We start from the raw sequence: 20,269 nt of genomic DNA, 5'->3' as shown, positions 1-20,269 counted from the left end.
CCTCCAGAATGCCCCAACCCCCGCAAAACCACTAAAGAAGTAATTTGTTGCCCCTGCGACGTTTTCTACCTTGGTCTGTGCAGTTTACCTGGTCGCCGCAGTATTGCAAGTCTCTCTTCCCCACGTTGCTGAGAGTCCAGGTTTATTCGTCACAACAGGTGGGTCTCGATCTCCCATCCCTGAGGCCACCGCAACAGGGCAGTGGGAAGTGTCTCCCCTGGGTAGGGTGACTGAAGACCCCTTCCCGAAGGAGAATGGGAATCCCAGACGAGCCCCCAGAATTGTTGGATATAAAATGCTCTAGGATGAAATGCTCAGTGCCATGAAGTAAAACCAGCACTCAGGCAAAAGTTTAATTTCTCTCAGCAAGGTAATTTACTTCTGCAGAACGGTGCCACTTGTGTCAATCAAGATCACAAGAGCACAGAGAACAAAGGAGACCAGGGGATTTTTATCCGTAACACAGTCCCTATCTCTGTGTCATTCCCCCATGGGCTGGGGTCAGACTGCACAATCTGAGCTGACCCAATTGGCCACTTGTACATATTTTCCTAAATATAGAAGGGGAGGGGGACATGAGTTACAGAGGTGGAGTGTGAGGCGTGCAGTTTCGGGGGAACAATGGGTACAGGTAACCAAGGGAACAGATGTGAATTATTGATTAAAGCTGACGAGAATGGGGTAGGCTGTTTACAGTAACTAGGGGTAAGGAAGAACAAGAAAGTTGAATTTGAGAACAAGGATAAGGAAGTTAGCAGGCTAAACCCTTTGAAGAGAGACTCAGATTTACTGCAGCTTACAATCTCTTCCTATGACTGCCTGGACCTGACAGTCCTCTTGCCGGACCAGATCTGTGTGGTGTCTCGACAGTGCCTACATGGATTTTAATAGAAAATGAACACTTTTTTCTCCCTCTCATGTTTAAAGTAGATGTATGATCACTAATTTTTCCACTTTCATTTTTCTATGGGAGGAGTAACTTCGAGGTCTTGTGGAATGATGGTGTCCCACCCTTCCCCTGCCCAGCAACCCCTAAACACACACACATACACACACTTTCTATGGCTTTTAGCTCAGGCCATGGGAAAGGGGCAGCATTAGTGAGAGGTGACAACGTGTTAGCAGCCCTCGCTCACTCTCAGCGCCTCCCCAGCCTCAGCGTCCGCTCTGGCCACGCTTGAGGAGCCCTTTAGCCAGCCGCTGCACTGTGGGAGCCCCTCTCTGGGTTGGTCAAGGCCGGAGCCGGCTCCCTTGGCTGGCAGAGAGGTGTGGAGGGAGAGGCGCAGGCGGGAACCAGGGCTGCACATGGGGCTCGCAGGCCAGCATGAGTTCCGGGTGGGCGCAGGCTCGGGGGCCCCCACACTCGGAGCGGCCGGCTGGCACCACAGGCCCCAGGCATTAAGGGGCTTAGCACCCGGGCCAGCAGCTGCAGAGGGTGCACCGGGTCCCTCAGCACTGACAGCCTGTCCACGCCGCACTTGAATTCTCACCGGGCCTCAGCCGCCTCCCCATGGGGCAGGGCTCGGGACCTGCGGCCTGCCATGCCCAAGCCACCCCCGACCACCATGGGCTCGCATGCAGCCCGAGACTCCCTGACAGGCGCTGCCCGTCCCATTGACCGCCCAAGGGCTGAGGTGTGCAGGCGTGAGGCGCAGGACTAGCAGGCAGCTCCACCCACAGCCCCAGTGCGGGATCCACTAGCGGAAGTCAACTGGGCTCCTGAGTTGGGTGGGGTCTTGGAGAACTTTTATGTCTAGCTGGAGGATTGTATATGCGCCAAGCAGCACTCTCTGTCTAGCTCGGGGTTTGTGGATGCACCAATCAGCACTCTGTATCTAACTAACCTGGTGGGGACTTGGAAAACTTTTATGTCTAGCTAGAGGATTGTAAATGCACCAATCAGCACTCTGTGTCTAGCTCAAGGTTTGTAAACGCACCAATCAGTGCTCTGTGTCTAGCTAATCTAGCGGGGACTTGGAGAACTTGTGTCTAGCTAAAGGATTGTAAACGCACCAATCAGCACTGTGTCTAGCTAAAGGTTTGTAAACGCACCCATCGGTGCTCTGTGTCTAGCTAATCTAGTGGGGACTTGGAAAATTTTTATGTCTAGCTAGAGGCTTGTAAATGCACCAATCAGCACTCTGTGTCTAGCTCAGGGATTGTAAATGCACCAATCAGCACCCTGTCAAAACGGACCAATATGCTCTCTGTAAAATGGACCAATCAGCAGGATGTGGGTGGGGCCGGATAAGGGGATAAAAGCAGGCCACCCGAGCCAGCAGCGGCAAGCCACTCAGGTCCCCTTCCATGCTGTGGAAGCTTTGTTTTTTCACTCTTCACAATAAATCTTCCTGCTGGTCACTCTTTGGGTCCGCGCCACCTTTAAGAGCTGTAACACTCACCGCAAAGGTCCGCAGCTTCACTCCTGAAGCCAGCAAGACCACGAACCCACCGGAAGGAACTAACAACTCCAGATGCGCCGCCTTTAAGAGCCGTAACACCGCTAAGGTCTGCAGCTTCACTCCTGAAGCGAGACCACAAACCCACCAGAAGTTAGAAACTCTGGACACATCCGAACATCAGAAGGAACAAACTCCAGACACACCATGTTTAAGAATTGTAACACTCACCGTGAGGGTCCACGGCTTCATTCTTGAAGTCAGCAAGACCAAGAACCCACCAATTCCGGACACATTAGGGTGGTAGGCCAGTCAGGGGGGAGATCCTACATTCCAGGTACCCCTAGCCCTTCCCCTAAGCAGGCTAACCTTGGGGATTCCCTGGAGATGAACCACTTCCAGTGAGAGGGAGTGGACAAAAGCCTCTGGACCAGCCATTCCTTCTCTCTCTCCAAGTCCTTCTTCCTCTCTAGCATCAAAACCAAGCCTAAGTATTTTGAGGTTACATGAACATCTCTCCCCTTCTTTTCTGTGGCAGAGTCCCTTAGCAAATAGAGGCACTGGGGCCTGAGTGGATAGCTCTCCAAGGTACACTCATTGACACAGGGTATCAGGTAGGGCTAGCCCCAGGCCAAGGGAGTAAGGCAAACTGTCAGAACCTGGGCCATATGGGCCCTGGAGTGTGAGGAGAGACAAATGGCTAAAGGCCCTGGCACCATTCCTGGACGTAATTTAGCCACCCGAGCATGGCTAAAACACTGGGTACTGAGATTGGAGGATTTAAGAGGAGCTGTGTTTAAAAAACCCTTAAACCTGGCATTGGAAGGCTGATGATGTGGCATTGCTAGATCCCTGTCATTGAAGGCCAAGGTGGCGTGGCTATGTTTAAGTCCTGAGTCTGAAGAACTTTTAGAGTGTGGTTAAAGAATCTTGGATTTGGAGGGTTAGGAAGGGGACCTGGTAAAGGTGTCCCTCAGATTGTAGGGCTGGAGACTGAACTCTGAGTAAAATCTAAAGGTGGGGTAGGAGAGGAAACAGCAAAGGCTAGAGATGTAGAAAAAAATAAAGCAGGAGAGTGTCATGGAAGCTAATGGAAGAACACAGTTGAAGAAGGAAGTAGTCAGATGCAAAGACCATTCCTCCAAGGGGACCATCACTTGACACCTCTGCTCTCAGAAGTTAGATCTCTGTCATCTTCACATCTAAAGGAATGTAAGGGGTCAAAAGACTGTCCCCAAAGCTCTTAGAACAAGAGTGGGGTGGGCGTACAGTGGATAGATTTGACTCCAAGTATCTCTTAAGGGGCCACTTCCAGCCAACACCTTACTCTCACTCCATGAAGGTTTCTCCCGAGTGTGTCCTCTGACACGTGACAAGTAATGATGTCCACGTACAGCTCTGTCCACATTACCTTACAAACAAGGCTTCTCCCTAAGCATTTCCGCTGGTGTGGCTGATGGCTGACTTGTTGCTAAAATCACATCCTCACTCCTTGCACCTCTAAAGCTTTTCCCCGAGTGTATCTTCTGGTGTATGATGAGCTGTGACTTTCTCCTAAAGCTTCGCCCACACTCCACGCATGCATAAGGCTTCTCCCCCGAGTGTATCCTCTGATGTAAGCTGAGAGTGGACTTGTGGCTAAAGTTTCGCCCACACTCGATGCACGCGTAAGGTTTCTCTCCTGTGTGTGTCCTCCAGTGTCTGTTGAGGAGTATCTTCCGGCCAAATCCCCGCCCACATTCCCCACACACATAAGGCTTCTCCCCTGAATGTGTCTGCTCGTGTGCGAGGAGAGTTGATTTATCACAAAAGCCTCGACCACACTGGCTGCACACATAAGGTTTTTCCTTGGAGTGTGTACTCCGGTGGTAGTGGAGGGTTGACTGAGCTATAAAGCCTCGCCCACACTCTCCGCAGACATAAGGCTTTTCTCCTGTGTGTGTCCTCTGGTGTCTGATGAGCTGTGATTTCGTGATAAAGCCTTGCCCACACTCCATGCATGCATAAGGCTTCTCCCCAGAGTGTATCCTCTGATGTACACTAAGAGCGGACTTGAGGCTAAAGTTTCGCCCACACTCAAAGCACGTGTAAGGCTTCTCTCCCGTGTGTGTCCTCCAGTGTCCATTGAGGACTATCCTCCGGCTAAATCCCCGCCCACATTCCCCACACACATAAGGCTTCTCCCCTGAGTGTGTTCTCCGATGTGATTTGAGCGACGACTTCTGGCTAAATCCATGCCCACACTCCTCACACACATGAGGTTTCACCTCTGAATGTGTCCACTGGTGTAGGAGGAGAGTTGATTTAGCACGAAAGCCTCGCCCACACTCTCTGCAAACAAAAGGCTTCTCATCTGAATGTATCCTCTGGTGTGCGTTGAGACATGATCTCCTTACAAAGCCTCGGCCACAATCCCTGCACACATAAGGCTTATCCCCCGTGTGAATTCTCTGGTGCTTAATGAGCTCTGACTTTTCACGAAAGCCTCGCCCACACACTGTGCACATAAATGACTTCTCCCTTGTGTGTGTCCTCTGATGTCTGATGAGGTATGGCTTGCAGCTAAAGCCTCGCCCACAATGGCTGCACACATAAGGTTTCTCCCCGGAGTGTGTACTCAGGTGGTTGCGGAGGACTGACTCAACTATAAAGCCTCGCCCACACTCTCCGCAGACATAAGGCTTTTCTCCTGTGTGTGTCCTCTGGTGTATGATGAGCTGTGACTTCCTGCTAAAGCCTCGCCCACACTCCCTGCACACCTGTGACTGCCTTTTGTCTGAAGATTTTTCTGCTGTGACTGCCTTCTGTCTGAACAGGTTTGACTTCTGGTTAAAAGCTAGTGCACACTCCCCAAACCTGACTGCTCCAAACCCTGGGGTTTCTGCCCTCTTGGAAATTCTGTCTACTTCCTCAGAGCTTGCATTCTGGGCTGGACTGAGCTGTATCTCTAATATTCTGTTGCCTCCCCAAGAGCTTATTGGTGGTCTCTGGAACAGGCTAGAGAAACCCACTAAAGCCCCCCTCTCATTTGTACTCCAAAACAAGGGTCTGACGCCTCCTTCCACTCGTTGATCTTCTGCTTCAGCCCCCCTGTGATTTTTATCAGAAGGACGTTGTGACTGTGGCTGATCCTCTGGGCAGGGATTTCCTGGGTGGAGTTGATTTCCTGCATGGAAACCTGGAATAGGATGATTGTGTAGCTCATCTTGGCTGAGGAATTGCGGACTGCCAAAGGCCAGAGGGCAACAAGGGCAGGTATGGACTTCTGGCTTTGATTCTGCTGAAGAAAGAAAGTTTCCAGTCAGAAGAGTCATAGGAAGGGCTGACTGGGCTCTTGTTTTATGATAAGACCTGGCCCATTAATCATTCTCAATGATTAAAGTCTTTCTCCCCAAGATGTGCTGTGCAGGACCTATATTTTCATTCAACCTCTTCAAACTTTTGATTTGGAAATCATTTCAAATATACAGAAAAGTTGCAAGAATATGAATAATACAAAGGGCTGGGCACAGTGGCTCACGCCTGTAATCCCAGCACTTTGGGAGGCGGAGGCGGGCAGATCACGAGGTCAAGAGATTGAGACCATACTGCCCAACATGGTGAAACCCTGTCTCTACTAAAAATACAAAAATTAGCTGGGTGGAGTGACGGGCGCCTGTAGTCCCAGCTACTCGGGAGGCTGAGACAGGAGAATCACTTGAACCCGGGAGGCAGAGGTTGCAGTGAGCCAAGATCATGCCACTGTACTCCAGCCTGGCGACAGAGTGAGACTCCGTCTCAAAAAAAAAAAAAAAAAAAAAATTCTTCTATTTATTAGTTAGGCAAGGGTCTTCAGTTAGGCTGATAAAGGGTCTGGCCTCCTGGATTACAAAAAGTTCATGGTTGTTTGTTATCTTCAGCTGGTTAGAAACAGTTGCAATTTAATTTTGATATTTCTTAGGAAAGTGCAGCTAAATGGTAACATTACTGTATTTGCCGACTTGTGGAAAACAGGGAAGAGCAGATCTTGGATTGGAGGACCAAGAGCCAGCCTTCTTTAAGTCAGTTGTGCCTGTCTTCTCCACTGATGAATCCTCACTTCTGGTAGAACTTGGCATGTAATCTTCCTCTAGTAAATATCTACTTATGAGTGGGGAAACTCAAATGAAGGCTTCCTATGCACATTCTTCAATACTATTCTGTACTGCATTCTACATTGGGGGACATCGAGACTAAGTGACTCCTATCTCAATCCATCCTTTCTTCTCAAAGGAAAAGTCACAAAGAGCATTCCCGTATAGGTCATAAAGACTGTTCTCTCAGTGGAAACAAATGCTTATGGTATTATGTGATTATGGTAGAGGATAATTTTAGTATAATTGTAGATATTTACAGCACTGAGGATGTCTGGATGCCTACTTGGAAGATTCTCTGTTGCGATAATATATAGAATAGATTCGGCTGTGGGTTTTTTTGGATTAAAGTAAAATATGTAATAAGTAAAAATGGAGTGCAGTGTATAATCTGAATCTAATCATGGGAAACATCAGGAAGTTTTTTGTGACGGCGTTCACCATGTTGCCCAGGCTAGTCTTGAAGGCCTGAGCTCAGGCAATCTGCCCGCCTTGGTTGGCCTCCCGAAGTGCTGGGATTACAGGCGTGAGCCACGGCGCCCGGCCCTATTTGGCTTTAGTCACCCACTCCCACCACCACATTCTTCGATTCCTGATTCTAGGGCAGCACTCTATGATTCCAGGGCTTCATTTCTTCTGGATGGATGGGGGTCCTGGTTTCAGTAGCTCCTCTGGAGCAGCATAGCTTAGCTAGTCCTCATTCCCTCTTCCTGTCCTGAGAGAGTTGGAGCAGTTGGGCTGGGTGTCTGGGAATCTGATGATCAGGATGTCTGGATGGCAGCTTTGCAAGCCTAGAGTAGTCAAAGCCTGGAACACTCCTGGCCCTAGATGTAGTTCAAAGGCCAAAGGTGGTTAGCTTTCCCAAGAGGTATTGCATCTATGTCAGGGGGCTTAATTCTCACTGGCTTCTTTTCTTCAAAGGCCTAGTCAAAGTAGCAAGGATCTCATTATTTATAGAACATAGACCTTTAAAAAGTTCAGAGTTATTTGTGGTGTATTTAGAGTATTTAGGAACACATATTTTGGCATCCTGAACCCTGTCTTGTCTTTTCTTACTTTATGACTGTGGACACAAAGTTACTAATCCTTCTAAACTTCAATTTCCCGATCTATGAAATAATACCAGCATTACATTTGGTCTTTATGTAAAGCCCTACAGAGCACAAAGCGCAATGCTGGGCCCATAGTGAGTGATATTTATTATGGGGTCTATTATTATTATTAAGGATAATAATAATAATAATAGAGCTTAGAATCCAAATTCAGGTAATAAAGACCATCAGAACTTAATACAAGTGAATAAATAAATAAAAATTTTGAGTTTATTTAATCGTCAGGCAAGGGAATGAATAGTAAAGAAACTTTAGTGAATAGTTCACAGGGAGAACTACTAAATAGTAGGAAGGCAGTTTTATGGCATTTGTGCTAATTAAATATGGAAGACCAGGACTCTGCATAGGATGGAATGAATCCATGGGTCTACACATTTGGTTAAAATTCTTCTGGCCAGCACAGTGACTCACACTTGTAATCCCAGCACTTTGGGAGAACAATGAGGGCGGGATCACCTGAGATCAGGAGTTCGAAACCAGCCTGGCCAACATACTGAAACCCCGTCTCTACTAAAAATACAAAAATTAATCGGTCATGGTGGCACCGGCCTATAATCCCAGCTACTCAGGAGGCTGAGGCAGGAGAATTGCTTCAATTCCAGGAGGTGGAGGTTGCAGTGAGCCGAGATCCCACCATTGCACTCCAGCCTGGGCCACAAGAGTGAAACTCTGTCTCCAAAAAAAAAAAAAAAAAAAAAAAGGCCGGGCACAGTGGCTCATGCCTGTAATCCCAGCACTTTGGGAGGCCAAGGTGGGTGGATCACATGAGGTCAGGAGTTCAAGACCAGCCTGGCAAATATGGCGAAACCTCATCTCTACTAAAGATACAAAAATTAGCAGGGCATGGTGGCGGGTGCCTGTAATCCCAGCTACTCGGGAGGCTGAGGCAGGACAATCACTTGAACCCAGGAGGCGGAGGTTGCAGTGAGCCAGGATCACACCATCGCACTCCAGCCTGGGTGACAGAACAAGACTCTGTCTCAAAAAAATTTAAAATAAATAAATAAATATTAAAGCCAACTGGACCCCCATCCATCCAAAAGAAACTAAGCCCTGGAACCACAGAGTTCTGCCCTAGAAGCAGGAACAGAAGAATGGAATGGGAGTGAGTGACTAAAGCCAATTCTTTCTCTTATTTCATTTTATTTATTTATTTATTTGAGACAAAGTCTCCATTGCCCAGGCTGCAGTGCAGTGGCGTGATCCTGGCTCACTGCAACCTCTGCTTCCCAGGTTCAAGCAATTCTTTTGCCTCAGCCTCCCAAGTAGCTGGGACTACAGGCGTGTGCCACCATGCCCAGCTAATTATTGTATTTTTAGTAGTGACGGGGTTTCACCATGTTGCCCAGGCTGGTCTCGAACTCCTGAGCTCAGGCAATCCACCCGCCTCAGCCTCCCAAAGAGCAAGGATTACAGGTGTGAGCCACCACGCCCGGCCTTTTTATTTTTTTTTAGACATAGTCTTGCTCTGTCACCCAGGCTGGAGTGCAGTGGTGCGATCTTGCCTCATTGCAACTTCTGCCTCCCAAGTTCAAGTGATTCTCCTGCCTCAGCCTCCTGAGTAGCTGGGATTACAGGCACATGCCACCTCGCCCAGCTAACTTTTGTATTTTTAGTAGGGACAGGGTTTCACCATGTTGGTCATGCCAGTCTCGAAAACCTGACCTCATGATCCGCCTGCCTCGGCCTCCCAGTGTGCTGGGATTACAAGTGTGAGCCACCATGCCCGGCCTCTTCCTTCTTTATTCTACATTTCTAATAAACAAGACCCTTCAACTTAAAAAAAGAAAGTCCATAATGTTCAGAGTAAAAGCCAAGCTGCTTAGAGGGCCCACTGGGTTCCACCTATTGCTTCTTTGACTCAACCTATTCTCCAGCCTTCATTTGCTCCATCTGAGCCACACTGTCCTCCCATCCTGATGATGTACGCTGGCTGGTTTCTATGTCTACAGCACCCTTCTCCCATACATATCACTGGTATATTCTAAGAATGCAGAACTAGACCCAGTGTTTAATAGTCAATACATACTTTTGAGTAAATGAGTGATAGGAGCCAAGTTAATTAAAAAAGGACTAGAGGGTTAGGCAGAAGATGTTCTCTAATACTGTCAGAACAAAAGCCTCCTTTTTATAACCTATATTTTGTAACATCTCACTTACTGTCCTGAAACAAAATTCATATTTAATTAAATGTACTCATAATGTTTTGTGTTTTTCTTCTCTCCAAGATGGAGTCTTGCTCTGTTGCCCAGGTTGGAGTGCAGTGGCGCAATTTCAGCTCACTGCAACCTCCGCCTCCTGGGTTCAAGCGATTCTCCTCCCTCAGCCTCCTGCGTAGCTGGGATTACAGGTGCACATCACCATGCCGGGCTGTTTTTTTGTTTTTGTTTTTGTTTTGTATTTTTAGTAGAGGCAAAGTTACACCATGTTGGCCAGGCTTGTCTTGAACTCCTGACCTCATGATCTGCCCGCCTTGGCCTCCCAAAGTGCTGGGATTACAGGCATGAGCCACCGCACCCAGCTGCAGAATGTTTTAATAATGTAATGCCCTATCCGAAACATAAAAAAGAAAGGAGCCGGGCATGGCGGCTCACGCCTGTAATCCCAACACTTTGGGAGGCCGAGGCAGGCGGATCATCTGAGGTCAGTAGTTTGAGACCAGCCTGACCAACATGGTGAAATCCTGTCTCCACTAAAAATAAAAAAATTTGCTGGGCGTGGCGGCACGTGCCTGTAATCCCAGCTACTCAGGAGGCTGAGGCAGGAGAATCACTTGAACCAGGGAGGCAGAGGTTGCAGTGAGCCGAGATTGCACCATTGCACTCCAGCCTGGGCAACAAGAGCAAAACTCCATCTCAAAAAAAAAAGAAAAAAAGAAAGTAATTTACAATAAAAATATTCATTTCAATATGTAATCTCTTGACAAGGCTACATTATGAGACATACCAGAGCAATCAAGTGCTTACAGGAAGATCATTGTGGACATGATAGCTACAAATGCAGACACACATGGATATGCCTTATTGATGACTACATGTGTTCTAGTGGTGACAGACCTAAGTGTGCTACGCAAGCGGTTACTCAAACACCACAACCAGCACTGCCATGAGTGATGTATTTTTTTTTCATATTGGTGAACACCTCTTGGTAAAGCTCAAAACTATTTTCTCTTGATTTACAACCTACCATGCAAAAATTATGATATTATCTAAAATAGATTTATATTCTAGAGTCAGAACATTACAAACAAATCCGTGGGCTACAGGGAAGAAAAAAACAAGGAGAGAGAGAAGGAATTGATATAAATTAAGAGAAGTTTTTAGAAGATGGAATGTGTGGATCTCATCTGAATCCCGATTCAAATTTGCAAAAAAACTTTTTTGAGATGATCAGGTAAATTTGAACATGGACTAGGTGTTGGATGATACTGAAGCACTACTGATAACTTTGTGAGTTCTGATCATGATACTGTGGTTATATAAGAAAATGTGAAGCCGGGCACAGTGGCTCATACCTGTAATCCCAGCATTTTGGGAGGCTGAGGCGGGCAGATCACCTGAGGTCAGGAGTTCGAGACCAGACTGGCTAACATGGTGAAACCCCGTTTCTACTAAAAATACAAAAAATTAGCCGGCTGTGGTGGTGCGCGCCTGTAATCCCAGCTACTCGGGAGGCTGAGGCAGGAGAATCACTTGAACCCAGAAGGTAAAGGTTGCAGTGAGCCAAGATCGCACCACTGCACTCCACCTTGGGCAATGAGAATGAAACTCCATCTCAAAAAAAATAAATAAAATAAAATGTCCTTATTTATTGGAGTTGCACTGTGATATAAAGGAGTGGTATGTCATGATATTTGAGATTTGCTTTAAATAATTCAGCAATAAGAGAAAAAGTGATGTAGAGAGAAAGGGAAAGACGGATCAAGGATGAAAACAGTTTAACACCTGAAATGGATACAGTGAGATCCAAAATTTCAGGGTCAAGATTAATTTGAATCAGATTATTTTAAGGCAATTTTAACATATTCTTCAGAATCAACAAAATGTATGAGCAAAAAGATAAAGAGTAACAAGACCAGATGAAACAAGACCAAATCAGATTGGCCAATTGAAAGCTAACTTAAATGGATGAATCTACACTGAAACAGAAATAGGCAACTAGGATTGAAATGAGGCCAATTCAAATTAGATTAAAGCAGTGCAAAATAGGTCTAAGCAGATGCAAAGAGAACAAATCAGAACTATTTAATTCATAGCTATGCCAGATGAAGACAAACCTTGAGAAAGATGCTGAGAGAAATGTGAGGAACTTTGAAAATCTGACTCTCATCAAGAACTCAGGAATATCGAGATAATTTTGTATTTGCTAACCTAGTAATCAGTTTTAGTTTTTAAATAAGTGAATAAAAACATGATGTATGATATCCGGTAATCTATAAAACATCAAACTGACAGATTTATACCTTAAATGTTAAACATTTCCAACTTCTAGGTCATAGAAGGCACCTCTTACTATTCTCCTCCTTGTTCTCTGTACTCCAACCACCTTGGCCTCCTTGCTTTTCCTCCAAAGGACTAGATATGCTCCTGCCTCCAGGGCCTTGGCACTGCTTTCCCCTTGTCTGGAGCAGTTTCCCACCTGACCCACATATCCAACCTCCTCACCTCCTTCAAGCCTTTGCTCAAATGTACTTCCTCATAGAGGCCTACCTTGATCATGCAATTTAAAAGTTCAGCCAGTTGCCTCCACACCCGGCACTTCAGATCTCCCTTAATCTGCTCTACTTATATTTATATATATCTTATACATATTTTTTTTAGCTATGTAGCACTTATTATCCTTTGACATATATAATTTACCTATATATGCTGCTTATTGTATATTGTCAGTCTACCTATACTAGAATATAAGCTCCACGAGAGAAGAAATGCTTTATTATTCTATTCACTGATATGTTCTAAGAGATTAAAACATTGGCTGGCACACTGAATATGGTCAGTAAATACTTGAATGGAAAAATGAAGGAAGAGAACATGTCCTTACCCAACGAGACCAGATTCCTGAGATTTTCCAGCATCACTTCTTTGTATAGGTTCCTCTGCTCAAGGCTCAGTCTCTTCCACTCTGCCTCAGTGAAAAGCACAGCCACATCCTCGAAAGTCACTGGTCCCTAAATCAACCGATAAATTCATATTCATCAAGTCACCATTAAGATTCACAGTGAAAATGGAACTGGTGGTCTTGGAGCATCTAGCTACGTAAGAAATTGATTTAGGCCGGGCACGGTGGCTCACACCTGCAATCCTAGCACTTTGGGAGGCCGAGGTGGGAGGTTATCTTGAGGTCAGGAGTTCGAGACCAGACTGGCCAATATGGTGCAACGCTGTCTCCACTAAAAATACAAAAATTAGCTGGGCGTGGTGGCACACGCCTGTAGTCCCAGCTACTTGGGAGGCTGAGGCAGGAGAATCACTTGAACCCGAGAGGCAGAGGTGGCAGTAAACCAAGATCACTCCATTGCACTCCAGCGTGGGTGACAGAGTGAGACTCCGCCTCAAAAAAAAAAAAAATGGATCTGCTACTTGGGAGGCTGACATGAGAGGATTGCTTGAGCCCAAGAGTTCAAGACTAGCCTGAGCAACACAGTGAGACCCTGTCTCTATGAAAAATAAACAAAAATCAGCCAAGTATGGTGGTGTGCACCTGTAGTTCCAGCTACCCAGGAGGCTGAGGTAGGAGGATTGCCTGATCCCAGGAGGTCAGGGCTGCAGTGAGCTGAGATCGCACCATTGCACTCCAGCCTGGGTGACCAGAGCGAGACCCTGTCTCAAAAAAACATACACCATATGCTTTTTCATCTTCAAGTCTCTTCTCTTCTAAATGAGTATTCAGTGGTGTTTTATCTTTAGTTACACTTGAAAGGTGGCATTGCCCTCAGATACCAAGGGAGTCACCAATCAACTTACTTCTACTGAATTCAAGCATTATTTGCTCAGTGACCAACTGCTTCAGCCTATGGGTATTCCATGACACTCCTAACTTGCCCTAGATTTTTTTTTTTTTTGATACGGAGTCTCACTCTGTCACCCAGGCCGAACTGCAGTGGCGTGATCTCAGCTCACTGCAGCCCCTGCCTACCGGGTTCAAGCAATTCTCCTGCCTCAGCCTCCCAAGTAGCTGGGACCACAGGTGCATACCACCACACCTGGCTAATTTTTTTTGTATTTTGTTTTTAGTAGAGATGGGATTTCACCATGTTGGCCAGGCTAGTCTCCAATTCCCGACCTCAAGTGATCTGCCTGCCTCGGACTTGCTTTAGAATTTTAACTTCACTCTGCAGACTTTGGAAACATTTGCACATTATTCCCAGCTGCCTCTGATTACCCTGAGTACCTCTTCTCTGACTCAGCTTCTTCCTCCTATTCTCAGGTATACATCAATCTTCTTGTCCACCTTCCAAGTGGTCCTTGGCACTCTAGGAGTTGGTAATGTATATTCCAGGTTCTAAAGCTAAACTAATTAAGCTTCTAGCAAATCAAAGATGACAGTAGGGGCTGAAGGAAACACAGTGCAAGGCTACCAAGCCAGAGCTTCCTAGCATCCTCCCCTGAGAGCTGGACTATAAAAGAGATTTAATAAAACCCAGCACAGAAGTGCAGAAGCAGTAGAGAATAATAATGATGCTGAGCTAAGAGTAGGAAACTAGGTGTAGATACTGAAATCCTTGAGTGTGTGAGAAGTTTTGGGAGGGATGTCACATCTATAGCCAGCAGCCCAGGCAGTCAGGCCGCGTGGCACAGTGTACGAGGGAGGACAAAAAGTCTAGACAGCAGGCCAGGACCCAGGATTAGGCAGCCAAGGCCTGAGCGGGCAGTGGTGTGGGCTGCTGTCCCTTACATGCTTTCCATGACCTGCTGCTTCAGGCACATCCTGGTTCTCATATTCTCAGTGATCTTTCCCCTTTTCTTTTTATACCCCAGGTCTCATAATTTGTCTTGTTCAAGCCTTGTGTCTCTCATGTTCCAATATCCTCTCCATTTCTCTCTTGACTCCTCTTCCCCCTCTAGTTTTTCCACTGAAACGTAAAACAACAGGCTCAGCTACAATGGAAGCTAGGCTTTTTGCTCAGTGGATGTAGTAGGAGCCCAATCTATGGAGTCAGACCGCACAAGTCCAAATCCCAGCTTTGCCACTTATACAATACATGACCTTTGGAAGCTTACATAACCTCTCTGTGTCTTAGTTTCCACATCTATAAAATGGGCTTGATAATGACACCTACTGTCTTAATAAAGATAAAGCACTGACATCAATGCCTCACATGCAGTAAACACTTGCTATTACAATTTGCTATAACTAAGCAATAGAATGTTTTATATTTAAGTGAAAACTGATTTTTAAATTAAGTAAATAATTTTTGGTTCTCAAAAAGTAATCAAACATTCTGTCCAGTACAAGGCAAGAAGAGGAAGTAAAAAGCACAGAGACTGGTAAGGAAGAGATAAAATTACCCCTATTTGCCAAGGACACGGTTTTCTATGTAGGAAATGCAAAGGAATCTATAAAAATGATCATATAACTAATAAGTGAGTCCAGGAGGACTGAAAGATACAAGATGAACACATAAAAATCCATCGTATTCATATAGATTAACAACGACCATGTGGAAACTGAAATTAAAAACATACCATTTACAATCACTCCCGCAAAAAAGAGGTGCCTAACATAACTCCAACAAAACAACTATAACATCTGTACACTGAAAACTACAAAATGCCAATGGAAAAAAAAATCAAAGATCTAGATAAATGGGGAGGCAAAGCACGTTCATGGGTTGGAAGGCTCAACATAGTAAAGATGTCAATCTTCCCCAAAATGATCTATAGATTTAACACAATTCCCATCAAAATCCCAACCAGATTTTTTTGTAGATATAGACAACTTATCCTAATATATATGATAAGGCAAAGAAACTAGAAGAACAAAGTAAGAGAGATCACTCTACCTGATATTAAACTTACTATTTGATCACCGCAATACTTGAGACAGGGTATCGATGGAAGAATAGACACACAGATCAATAGAAGAGAACCGAAAACCCAGAAAGAGATCAACACAAATACCCCAAAGTGGATTTTTGTAAAAGTAATTCAATGAAGAATAGACTTTGCAACAAATGGCACTGGACCAACTGGATATTCACAGACAAAAAAATTAACCTCAACCTAAAATCTCACACTTTATTAAAAACAAACAAACAAAAAAATCAAAATGAATCACGAATTTAAATATAAAAATACTAGAAAAAATACAGGAGAAGATCTATATTGGGACCTAGTGCTTGGCAAAGAGTTCTTAGACATGACACCAAAACCACAATCCATAAAAAAAAAATAATAAACCAGACTTCACCAAAATTAAAACTTTTTTCGGTGGCTCACGTCTGTAATCCTAGCACTTTGGGAGGCTGAGGCAGGCAGATCACCTGAGGTCAGGAGTTCGAGACCAGCCTGGCCAACATGGTGAAATCCCATCTCTACTAAAAATGCAAAAATTAGCTGGGTGTGGTGGCGCACGCCTGCAATTCCAGCTACTCGGGAGGCTGAGGCAGGAGAATCGCTTGAACCCAGGAGGCAGGGGTTGCAGTGAGCCAAGATCATGCCACTGCACTCCAGCCTGGGAGACAGAGCAAGACTGTCTCAAAACAAAAAACAAAAAACAAAACAAAAACAAAAACAAAACCTTTTTACTATAGAAGACCCCCATCTCTCCCAGAACAGAAGCAGAGGGAACATTTCCTAACCCATCCTATGAATCCAGCATTATCCTAATAGCAAATCTAGATAAAGACATTAGAAATTAAAACTACAGATCAATATATCTCACAGAGATACAATACCCCCTCCCAAAATATAAGAAAATCAAATCCAGAAATGCCCAAGAAGAATTACATACCACACTTGGGTTTATTATAGTTCCGCAAAGCTGGTTCAACATTTGAAAATCAATCATTGTGGAGGTCAGGGTTGGTTTTTCAAGATGGCGGCCTTTGAGGCTCTGGTGTCTGGCTGTGGGCAGCTTCCCTGTGGGCTCCTAGCAGGCCCAGCAGTGACCAGCTGGTCTCAGCTTCCAGCTCGTGGGTTCAGGGAAGTGGTGGAAATCCAAGAAGGAAAGACAACTATAATTGAAGGCCGTATCACAGTGACTCCCAAGGAGAGTCCAAATCCTCCTAACCCCTCTGGCCAGTGCCCCATCTGCCATTGGAACCTGAACCACAAGTAAAACTATGATGATGTTTTGCTGCTTAGCCAGTTCATCCAGCCCCATGGAGGCATGCTGCCCCGAAAGATCACAGGCCTATGACGGGAAGAGAACTGCAAGATTGAGGAGTGTGTGAAGATGGCCTACCGAGCAGGTCTGTTACCAAATCACAGGCCTCAGCTTCCTGAAGGAGTTGTTCCAAAGGGCAAACCCCAATTCAACCAGTACCTGACCCACTGGGGTCCCCGCACCCTCATGCCCATCTACAAAAAAAGGCCTCCCCTGGAACAGGGCGTTCATGGCCTTGGGGTCAACCCTCCTGAGGGACAATGTCTGCTACTCAAGAACACCTTGGAAGCTGTATCACTCACAGAGAGCAGAGCTTCCAGAGTTCCTCCTGCACCTGCGCTGTGGAGTAGGAGGCGTACTCACAAGCCCTGGGCCACAACTATACTCCTGCCCCACCCCACCATGACGGCCTGGCCCCTCTGACATGTATGGACAGGGGACAGTGGGATGAACTTCAGTACCCTTGGCCTCCCCAGTAGCAATGCTGGGAGCTAGAGGCAGGCAGGGCAGTTGGGTCCCTTGGCAACTGCTGTGGGGCTTGGGCCATACTCAGTGCTGGGGACAGGAGTTTTGCCCAATGGAATGTCATAAACTAGGCTCGTGGGCTTGAAAAAAAGAAAAGAAAAGAAAATCAATCATTGTAATCCACCGTGTTAACAGGCTAAAGAAACAAAATCATATGATCATATCATTTGATACAGAAAATACAAAACCCAACATCTAGTGATTATAAAAATTCTCAGCTGCCAGGCGTGGTGGCTTGTGCCTGTAATCCCAACAGTTTGGGAGGTCAAGGCAGGAGGATTGCTTGAGCCCAGGAGTTTGAGGCCAGCCTGGGCAACATGGCAAGACCCCGTCTCTGGCCAGGCTCTCGCCTATAATCACAGCACTTTGGGGGGCTAAGGCAGGCAGATCACCTGAGGTTACAAGTTCGGGACCAGCCAACGTGGCAAAACCATGTCTGTACTGAAAACACAAAAGCTAGCCAGGCGTGGTTGGTAGCACCTGTAATACCGGCTACTCGGGAGGCTGAGGCAGGAGAATCACTTGAACCCGGGAGGTGGAGGTTGCGGTGAGCCAAGATCGCACAACTGCACTCCAGCCTGGAGAAAGAGCGAGACTTTGTCTCAAAAAAAAAAAAAAAAAAAAAGTAAAAACTCTTGGCCAGGCATGGTGGCTCACGCCTGTAATATCAGCACTTTGGGAGGCCAAGGTAGGCAGATCACTTGAGGTCAGGAGCTTGAGACCAGCCTGGCCAACATGGTGAAACCCCGTCTCCACTAAAAATACAAAAATTAGCTGGGCGTGGTGGCGCACACCTGTAATCCCAGCTACTTGGGAGGCTGAGGCACAAGAATCACTTGAACCCAAGAGGCAGAAGTTGCAATGCACCAAGATGGCGCTGCTGCACTCCAGCCTGACAGGTAGAGTGAGACTGTCTTAAAAAAAAAAAAAAAAAGTAATAGCTCTCAGCAAACTAGAAATACAGCAGAACTTCCTCAATTGACAAAGAACATCTACAAAAAACCTACAACAAATATCCTACTTTATAGCAAGAAACTAGATGTTTTTCCTAGATAACTGGAAACAAGGCAAGGATGTCTTCTCTCACCACTCCTGTTCAACATTGTACTGAAAGTCCTAGCTGTTGCAATGAGACAAGAAAAAGAAAATGTACACATATTTGAAAAGAAGTAAAGCTGTCTTTGCTCACAGATGACATGACTGTCTACATAGGAAATTCCAGAGAATCTACAAAAAGAAATAAAAAAAAAAAAACCTTGGAACTAATAAGCAAACATAGAAAGGTTGCAGGATATAAGATCATCTGCTTTCCTATATGTCAACTGCTTTCCTATATACCAGCAATGAACAATTAGAATTTTAAATTTTACACACACACATACACACAGAGCACCAAAGAAATTAAATACTTAGGTTCAACTCTAACAAAACATGTACATAGTCTACATGTGAAAAACTACAATGATGAAAGAAATCAAAGATGATCTAAACAAATGGTAAGACAGTCTATCTTCATGGATAGTTAGACTCAGTATTATGATATCAGCTCTTCCGATCTCAATGTATAGATTCAATGCAAACCCAGTCAAAAACTCAGCAAGCTATTTTGTACCTATCGAGAAACCGATTGTAGAGTTTACATGGAAAGACAAAAGACCTGGAATAGCTAACAAAATACTGAAGAATAAAGTTGAAGGATTCATATTACCCAATTCCAAGACTTATTATAAAGCTACATTTATCAAGACAGTGTGGTATGGGCAAAAACAAAGGCAAGTAGATCAGTGGAACAGAATAGAGTCCAGAAATGACCGACACAAACATCGACTGATTTTTTGTTTAGTTTTTTTTTTGAGACAGAGTTTCACTCGTTGCCCAGGCTGGAGTGCAATGGCACGATCTCAGCTCACTGCAACCTCCACTTCCTGGGTTCAAGCAATTCTCCTGCCTCAGCCTCCCAAGTAGCTGGGATTACAGGCATGAGCCACCACGCCCAGCTTGTTTTGTTTGTTTTTTAAGAGATAAGGTCTCGCTCTGTCACCCAGGCTGGAGTACAGTGGCATAATAATAGCTCAATGTAGCCTTAAACTCCTGAACTCAAGTGATCCTCCCACGGCAGCCTCCCAAGTAGCTAGGATACAGGTACATGCCACCAATCCCAGCAAATTTCTTAATTTTTTATAGAGATGGGTTCTTGCTGTGTTGCTCAGACTAGTATTGAACTCCTGGGCTCAAGCAATCCTCTCACTTGAGGAAAACATCAAACAAATCCCAAGTAAGGGACAATCTACAAAATATCTGACTAGCACCGGGCACGGTGGCTCACGCCTGTAATCCCAGCACTTTGGGAGGCCGAGGTGGGTGGATCACGAGGTCAGGAGATCGAGACCATCCTGGCTAACATGGTGAAACCCCGTCTCTACTAAAAATACAAAAAAAAATTAGCCTAGTGTGGTGGCAGGCGCCTGTAGTCCCAGCTACTCGGGAGGCTGAGACAGGAGAATGGCATGGACCCGGGAGGCAGAGCTTGCAGTGAGCCGAGATGGTGCCACTGCACTCCAGCCTGGGCGACAGAGCGAGACTCCGTCTCAAAAAAAAAAAAAAAAAAGAAAAATATGACTAGTACTTCCTTGGAGACGTGACAACTAAGTGTAACATGATAACCTGGATGGGATTTTGGGACAGAAAATGGTCATTAAAACTAAAGAAATCTGAATAAAGTTGGACTTTAGTTAATAACCACCATTATTATATTATTGGTTCATTAATACTAACGGTGATGGCCGGGCAT

General features: G+C 45.5%; 1 protein-coding gene and 1 pseudogene across 5 annotated transcripts in view; one reads left to right on the top strand and one right to left on the bottom strand.

Moving 5' to 3' along the window:
- Window positions 1-351: 351 nt before the first annotated feature.
- Window positions 352-20,269, bottom strand: part of ZNF589 (zinc finger protein 589) — a 32,201-nt gene continuing 12,283 nt past the window's right edge. For 2 of the 5 annotated variants that reach the window (XM_516434.9, XM_016941014.4), the window contains 2 exons: window positions 12,667-12,793; window positions 2,610-5,679 (listed from right to left, as the gene is read on the bottom strand). In XM_516434.9, the coding sequence (XP_516434.5) occupies window positions 3,812-5,679; window positions 12,667-12,793 (1,995 nt within the window). In that variant the 3' untranslated portion in view covers window positions 2,610-3,811. Of the gene's footprint in view, window positions 5,680-12,666; window positions 12,794-16,578; window positions 16,802-20,269 lie in introns of those variants that run through there. The other 3 variants (XM_016941015.4, XM_016941013.4, XM_009445393.5) reach the window with 3 other exon arrangements.
- LOC104005548 (large ribosomal subunit protein mL66-like) lies at window positions 16,663-17,359 on the top strand (annotated as a pseudogene).

Source organism: Pan troglodytes, chromosome 2 (assembly GCF_028858775.2).
Source record: "Pan troglodytes isolate AG18354 chromosome 2, NHGRI_mPanTro3-v2.0_pri, whole genome shotgun sequence".
In the NCBI taxonomy this organism is placed as follows: domain Eukaryota; kingdom Metazoa; phylum Chordata; class Mammalia; order Primates; family Hominidae; genus Pan; species Pan troglodytes.
The sequence above is the reverse complement of the archived record's forward strand: the minus strand, read 5'-3'. Positions and strand labels throughout refer to the sequence as shown.